Source organism: Octodon degus, unplaced genomic scaffold (genome assembly GCF_000260255.1).
Source record: "Octodon degus isolate 3935 unplaced genomic scaffold, OctDeg1.0 scaffold00010, whole genome shotgun sequence".
Lineage (NCBI taxonomy): Eukaryota > Metazoa > Chordata > Mammalia > Rodentia > Octodontidae > Octodon > Octodon degus.
This window is the reverse complement of record NW_004524586.1, coordinates 5002595-5010273: the sequence shown is the minus strand read 5'-3', so window position 1 is coordinate 5010273 and position 7679 is coordinate 5002595. Positions and strand designations below refer to the sequence as shown.

The 7679-nt window shown below is 50.6% G+C and overlaps 1 protein-coding gene across 1 annotated transcript in view; it reads left to right on the top strand.

Moving 5' to 3' along the window:
* The window catches only part of Rrp12 (ribosomal RNA processing 12 homolog), a 51339-nt gene that overhangs the window by 15050 nt on the left and 28610 nt on the right, over positions 1-7679 (top strand). Inside the window, exons 11-20 of the mRNA XM_004625690.2 lie at positions 1747-1858; positions 2065-2162; positions 3833-3947; positions 4194-4336; positions 4483-4604; positions 6155-6219; positions 6306-6468; positions 6784-6938; positions 7138-7205; positions 7554-7647. Coding sequence (XP_004625747.1) covers positions 1747-1858; positions 2065-2162; positions 3833-3947; positions 4194-4336; positions 4483-4604; positions 6155-6219; positions 6306-6468; positions 6784-6938; positions 7138-7205; positions 7554-7647 — 1135 coding nt within the window. The remainder of the gene's footprint in view (positions 1-1746; positions 1859-2064; positions 2163-3832; positions 3948-4193; positions 4337-4482; positions 4605-6154; positions 6220-6305; positions 6469-6783; positions 6939-7137; positions 7206-7553; positions 7648-7679) is intronic.

Here is a 7679-nt window from a genome sequence, read left to right as displayed (position 1 = left end):
CTAGTCTTGAACTCCCAGTGATCCTCACACCTCGGCCTCCCAAGTACTGGGGTTACAAGCATTTGCCACTGTACCTGGCTTCCTTTTTTTTTTGTATCAGAGATCAAACTCAGGACCTTATGTTTTCCGGGCAGTACTTAGGCCACTGAGCTGTCTCCCTAGCCCTCTGAATAGTTTTTGAAAGATTAAAATGATTAGAATACATGTAGTAGGGGCCGGGGAGATGGCTCAGTAGAATAAGCGCTTCCCTGGCAACCGCAAGGGCCTGAGTTCAATCTCCGGTTCTAAGAAAAAAAAGAATACATGTAGTATTAGTGGTATGTGGTGTTATACAAATATTAAACAATTATTATTTTGTATGTTTGTGTATATGTAAAAGTTTTGGGTGAACATATAAGAAGTTTACTTTGATTTTCCTCTAGTAGATGTATTTAAAGGTCAGGCCAGATAAAAGTATTAAGGCAGGTGTGACCCTCATTCTTGTTTGTTTGTTTTGGCGGAACTGGAGATTGAACTCAGGCCCTTGTGCTTGCCAGGCAAGCGCTTATGCTTATTCTACTGAGCTATCTCCTCGGCCCTGTGCCCCTCATTCTCTACCTTGAAAACCTGTTTGAATTTTTATGTTTGTGTGGCTTTACTTTTTTTATTTTTTATTTCTTTCCTTTTTTGGTACCAGGAATTGAGCTCAGGACCTTGTGCTTGCCAAGCAGGCACTTGTGCCACTGAGCTGTATCCCTGGCCTTTTGTTTGCTTTTTGAAAATGGCGGGCCGGGGATATAGCTCAGTGGTGTAAGTGCCTGCCTGGCAAGTGCAAGGTCCCGAGTTCGATCCCTGGTACCGCCAAAAAAAAAAAAAAGAGAAAAGGTCTCACGGTGTAGTTTAGAAATCTGAGGCATAGAGCCCAGCCTCACAGAAACCTTTTGTCTTTTTGTGCTCACCATGAAGCACCGGCTGCCCTCAAACTTGCAGTTACCTTCCTGCCTCAGTCTCTAAGTGCCAGGGTTATAGGTGTACACTACTATACCTGGCCTGTTTGAATTTTTTACCACATGTATTTATTTATTTTTGTATTTTAGGTCCCTTCACATTTTTATTTATTTATTTTTTTTTGGTAGAACCAGGGATTAAACTCAGGCCCTTGCACTTGTCAGGGAGGCACTTATTCCACTGAGCCATCTCCCCAGCCCCTATTTTTGTATTTTAGGGAAGGGTCTACAGGGTGTTCGGGGTCTCACTACTAGATGGGTCTTCTAGCGATTGCCTGTTGACAGCCTCCTAAGAGCTGGGATGACAGACACTCCCAGTCTTAATTACCATCTCAGCGCGCTCCGGGGGCAGGGCTGGCATGGTATGCCATCGGATCAAGCCTCTGGCCCCGGCCCTACCACATGTATTTATTATCTTAATGACAGTCTTAAATGACCCAAAAAAAAAAAAGACCCTAAAGATCAGAGGCCTACAGGCCATTGCTTGTGCTTGAACAGGACTTGTGAAGATTTCGCCTTGGTTGCTGGAGTCTCTGAGGCATAGAGCCCAGCCTCACAGAAACCTTTTGTCTTTTTGTGGAACCGGGGATTGAACTCAGGCCTCTGCGCTTGCCAGGAAAGTGCTTATTCCACTGAGCCATCTCCCCGGCTTTTTTTTTTTTTTCCCGGAAGCGGGAATTGAACTCAGACCCTTGTGCTTGCCATGAAAGCGCTTATCCTACTGAGCCATTTCCCTAGCCCAAACCTTTTGTCTTGACAGGTTGCAGCGGGACCTAGGCCTAGGCCACCTTGCTCGCTTTTTTGGAACTGCGATGCCTTGTCTCCTCTCCCCTCACTTGCAGGTGGTGACAGCTACCACACAGAGCCTGAAGGTACTGCAGCTTCCCAGCCACTGCCCTCACTAAGGAAGCAGGGAGCATGGGGTCCTGCTTGCTGTGCAATTCACCTGGGGCCCAGCTTGGTCTCCTGTGGGAGTAGACACTTGGGAAGCGTCAGCAGGCAGTGACCTGGGGGGGGGGGGGGATGAGTGTTCCTGGGGGAATGCCCTGATCCAGGGAGTCCGTGCCCCTCTCCACAGGAGATCCTAAAGGAGTGCGTGGCTCTGCACATGGCTGACATCGGCTTGGTGACCTCTTCAGCTTCAGGTGCTGCCCGATATATTGCCAAGATGTTCAGGTGAGAACATGATGTCATGTTAGGAAGACACAAAGGGTGCCTTGTCAGAAGTTCTAGGGCCGGGGAGATGGCTCAGTGGAATAAGCGCGTCCCCGGCAAGCACAAGGGCCTGAGTTCAGTCCTTGGTTCCGCCAAAAACAAAAGTTCTACATAGTGACCAGTGCTCCACTTGGCACGTACTGTGGGCAGCACATCACCTAGCACCAGGTGGATGTGGGGTGTCGGGCTGCATGCTGAGTCTGCCAGAACAGCTCCTGCCAGCTGGAGCACTGCCGCATTTGACATATGCTTCCAGCGGGAGAGGTGCCACAGTGTGGGGAAAGGTTTGTGTCCTGGGTTCCTGTCCCAGAATTCCTGGCCCCTAGGCCTAATCCTCAGGCTTTCCAAACCTCAGGGTCTTTGTCAGTCAAAGGGTACAGCAGGAAAGTATTAAATAGAAGCTGCAGTGATCCTTAAGGTACTAGGAGAGCAGTGTTAACCCCATTTGTTGACAAAGCTGAGATCACCTGGCCAGTGACAGGTGACCACCCACTAAGAATCCACTCTTACTGTGCTGCCCTCCACCTGTGAGAGGAACCGTTCACGTACATGGCAGCACCCCTGTGTCATCTCAGGAAAGCAGCTAGGGTTCTTGGGTCTTCTCTGGCTCTGTCCAGTTCCACATGGAATGCTGGGGACTGTTCCTCGTGTGGACAGAGGTCTGTACATCTGGGATGAAGTTCCAGGAAATCTCAGGCTAGAACTTCCCCACCAGCTACACCTATTGCCTGCACTGACTCCTATGGGCTCTTACTCCTTAAAGTCCCCAGAATGCTGGGCAGGGATTGTGCAGGAGGTGGAGCCAGTTGGGGTATACAGGAGCTGGCCTAGGTAGAGGCACTGTTTTCTGCCTGGGCTGCCTGTTCTGTCCCATCTTCTTCCCATAGGACTCTGACAGGATGTGGACTGGGGAGACTCGGTGTGGTTGCCAGTAGAGTGACCCTGGCAAGTTAACTTCACCCCGTCTACAATTGGGAATGGGGCTGGGGAAATAGTTCAGTAGAATAAACCCTTGGGCAAGGGCCTGAGTTCAATCCCTGGTTCTGCCAAAAGGGGAAAAAAAAAAAGCTGGAAATGATTACCACCTCTCAGGTTTTTATTTTTTCGATTTTTTTTTTTTTTTTTTTTTTTTGCCATCCAAAGGAGACTGTTAGGATATATGCTTACAGGGGAATAGTGTCCTGCCTGCCTGCAGTGGTTTTTTTTTTTTTCTCATTTATGTATCTGGTACAGGGTCTCAGCTTGGACTCATAGTGATCCTCCCATTTTCAGCCTCCCCAGGGCTGGCAGTACAGGCATTTGCCACCATGTCCAGACTGTTGCCTGCTCAGCATGCCCCGGAGGCACAGGACTAGGGATCGAACCCTGGTCCCTGCACTTGCCAAAGCAGGCACTTAGTCCACTGAATTATCTCACCAGCTCTAACAGCTTTTCTTTAACTACTAGGAGTATGTAATTGAACTCAGCAGAAGGAGCCTCATGGACACAGTTTCTAAGTGTTATTTGTTCTCTCTATTTCCTGGGGTACTTTATGGGCCAGCTTGAGTTTGTAGCTCGTGGTGCCAGCCATTGACAGTTCTTGGCTGGGGCACTGGGTGGTATGACTGGCCATTTGTGCCTCTTCTTGGCAGGGCAGTGGAGGAAGGCCTGACCTACAAATTCCATGCAGCGTGGGGCTCTGTGCTACAGCTGCTGTGTGTCTTCTTTGAGGTGTGTGGCAGGCAGGCCCACCCTGTGATGAAGAAGGTGAGTTGGGAGCTGCTGGGCCAGGGCAGAGATGGTTTGTGGGGCCCTGGGCTGCTAGGGAGGGTCATGTGTCTGCACTGTCTGCCACTCATGTTTCTGTGTTCCCAGAGGGCAACTGGGCTGTCACAGGAGGAATGGGAAAAGGTACTGGGCATTGAACCAAGAACCTCAGGCACTGTGCCCCTGAGGTGCATTCCCAGCACTGCAGGCATGTTCCTTTTGTAACCTCTTATCCCTCTTCTCTAGTGCCTCCAGTCCCTGTGTGACCTGCGCCTCTCCCCTCACTTCCCCCACACGACAGCCCTAGACCAGGCAGTGGGGGCTGCAGTGACCAGCATGGGGCCCGAGGTGGTGTTGCAGGCTGTTCCTTTGGAAATTAATGGCTCCGAGTAAGTGTGACTGTGTTTGGCATTGGCCAGGTCCTGGACTGCCAGGTAGCTCTGTTCCCCAGTTTTCCCTAGGGAAAGGATGTCTGCCAGTCCCTGTGCAGAGTAGTCTTCAGACTGTCGCTTTCCTCACTGTGTCCTCCTCCCAGGGAGACTCTGGACTTCCCACGGAGCTGGCTGCTACCTGTCATCAGGGACCATGTCCGGGAAACAAGGCTTAATTTCTTCACCACCTACTTCTTGCCCCTGGCTGCCACCCTGAAGAGCAAAGGTACAGAGCCCTTGCCTGTTTGCAGCCAGGGCCCCCCATTTCTGGGGACCTTAACTGGGGGCCAGAGGGGACTGAGTCCTGCACACCATGCCTCAGGACATTGAGCAGATACCTTTGGCCCCCGGCATGGCCAGACCTCCCTCCTGGGACTGCCCTGCCTGGCAGTGGGGGCGGGGATGCATCTGTGCCCCTCTCTCCCTTCCCATGGAGCTTTTATAACCCTTGGTCTTGTTCCTCCTTGGACCGCAATAAATAGTTCTCCTTTTACTTGTGAGAGCCCCTGAGATAGACTTAAATCTTAGGATGTATTTGTTTGTATGTATGTATGTATGTATGTAGTTGGCCTTTTGTAGCCTTGGTTCTCTATCTGCAGTCAAAGACTAAAAGTATTTCAGGAAATACTGTATTTTTACACAGCATATGCAGTGTTATTGGATGTGGGTCTTTTTGGTACCAGGTTAGGACCTTGCACTTGCCAGACAGGCGCTTAAGCTGCTGAACTGTCTCCCCAGATGTTTTTGGCGTCTTATTTATTTATTGCTTGCTTAGGCTGCCTTAAGGGCAAGTCTAGTACAATATGTGGTGCTGGGGCGCAGTCCCTTGCCCCTGACTTGATTTTGCTCAAGAAGGTGCTTTAGACAACTGAGCTAACCCGCCAGCCTCATTTTTTTGGTTTCTGAGACGAGATCTTCCTCTGTAGTTCGGGCTGGTCTCAAATACTCAGTGATCCTCCTGGCCAGGATAATTACACCATAAGGATGAAATGAAATAACCATAAGCAGTGTTTATTACACAGACTTTAAAACAGAACGTGCCTAATAACGTTTATTGTCAAGTAAACAAGGTTCCAGAATAATATAACATAGTTCTATTTATGTCCTAAAAGTGTTTATTTATTTTTAAATTTTTATGTATTTGGTTCATACAGCGTCTCACTATGCTACTCAGACTTGTAGTGATCCTTCTGTTTTCAGCTTCCCTAGCGCTGGCATTACGGGCATGCACCACCATGCCCAGTCTCATTGGTGTGGCATTTGGTGCTGGGAATCGAACCCAGATCCTTGAGCTTGCCTAAACAGGTGCTTAGACCACTGAGCTATCTGGCCAGCCCTCTAAAAGTATGTTTTTAAAGAAATTGAAAGACCAGCCCTGTTGGTGCACGCCTGTTATCCCAGGGCCTGGAAGGCTGAAAAAAGAAGGATCAGTATGCGTTCAATCTGCATAGTGAGACCCAATAACAAATACTTTTAAAGGAGAGGGAGGGAGGGAGGGAAGAGAGAGACAGACAGAGACAGAGAGAGAGACTGAGAGAATGGAAGCACAAGGACTAGAAACCATGTCTGAGGGAGTGAGATTATGGAGAGATAGCTACCTTCTTTTCCCTAAGTCTGTTACAGGTTTTGAGTCACAAGTATTGTGATCCAACCCGTGTGGAGGGGAAATCACCCATATTCCTGTCCTCATGGTTAGGCATTTTGCTTTTGGTAAAATGCGGCCCGTTGGCCAGGCGGATACCCAGAGTCACCCCATGTCTTTGTTGCATACTCTAGCTCTGGAGCTGGCCCAGGCAGGGAGCACAGTGGAGTCCAAGATCTACGACACACTGCAGTGGCAGGTGAGAATCAGCTGCGGGGGTGAGATGAGTGAGGAGGGAAGAGTCATGGGCTCTGCTGTCATTGTCCCTTATTGTCTCCTTTCTAGATCTGGACCCTCTTGCCTGGGTTTTGCACAAGGCCCTCAGATGTGGCTGCCTCCTTCAAAGGTCTGGCACGGACACTGGGCACTGCCATCAGTGAGCGCCCGGACCTGAGAGTCACTGTGTGCCAGGCCCTGCGCACCCTCATCACCAGGGGTTGTGAGGCAGGTATGTGAGGCTGCTGAGAGGGTAACACAGTCTCTGACCATGCTCCCTGGCCACCTGCAGTTTAGCCGCCTGGCAGAGCTGCGGGTATAAAGCTCTGCCATCTGAGGGTTGAGCTGGACATGAAGGTCTCATCCCACTGCTACCCCCAGTATGTTCTCACACCTTGTTCTTTAGCCTGTCCTGCCAAAGAAACTGTATCCATGAGTTTGAGGTCCTGCCGGTGTCTCCTAAGAGGGTGTCTCTGGCTGTAGCCCCGGTGGCCATGGAGGCAGAGGCAGTTCTGTCCCATTAATGCAAACTTGGTTTTCCTGCTAGAGGCTGATCGGGCTGAAGTGAGCCGCTTTGCCAAAAACTTCCTGCCAATCCTTTTCAACTTGTATGGGCAGCCTGTAGCTACTGGGGACACACCAGCCCCTCGCAGAGCTGTGCTGGAGACTATCAAAACTTATCTCACCATAACTGAGACTCAGGTGAGCTAGGAGCAGGGTGGTACCTCAGGTCAGCAGCTTGGGTGGGCCTGTTGGAAAGGCTGAAGCCCCGGCTGCCAGGTTCTGAGGCTCTCTGCCACACAGCCTCGGCTTGGGCTCAGCTGGAGGCTCCAAAGCCGTGGGAGATGGCTCTGGTACCTGCTAGTTATGGCTGCTCTTATTTTTCTCTTGGGACGTCCAGTTGGTGAATGGTTTTCTGGAAAAAGCAAGTGAGAAGGTGCTTGACCCTGCCAGTTCAGACTTCACCAGGTAATGTGTTCAAGGCTTCCCTGCTTGAGCCGGGGGATTGTCTAGCAGAAACCCTGTGGACTGTGAGCTGTGTGGCCTTGGACACCTGCTAAGCTGCCTTGTGCCTGTGAGTTCTGATCTGTAAAAGGGGCATAAAAATAGTAGGAGTGGTGTGTGTAGTGCACCAGGACCAGGGCCTGTTACGTTATGAGTGCTTAATTGGGTAGCATCTGTGATCGTCCCCAAGCTCTTGTGAGGTCCTGGTCTTCACCCTGGCTTCTCCCACGTCCTGTGGCCACTAGACATGAGCACTGCTGGCCCCTGTCCTTCTCCGGCCCTCCTAAGCCCTCCATCTCCTGCCCCAAGCAGATTGTCTGTTCTGGACCTGGTTGTGGCCTTGGCTCCTCATGCGGATGAAGTGGCCATCAGCAGACTGTACTCTACCATCCAGCCCTACCTGGAGGTGAGCCCCTCCTAGCCTCACCTGGGGGTGGG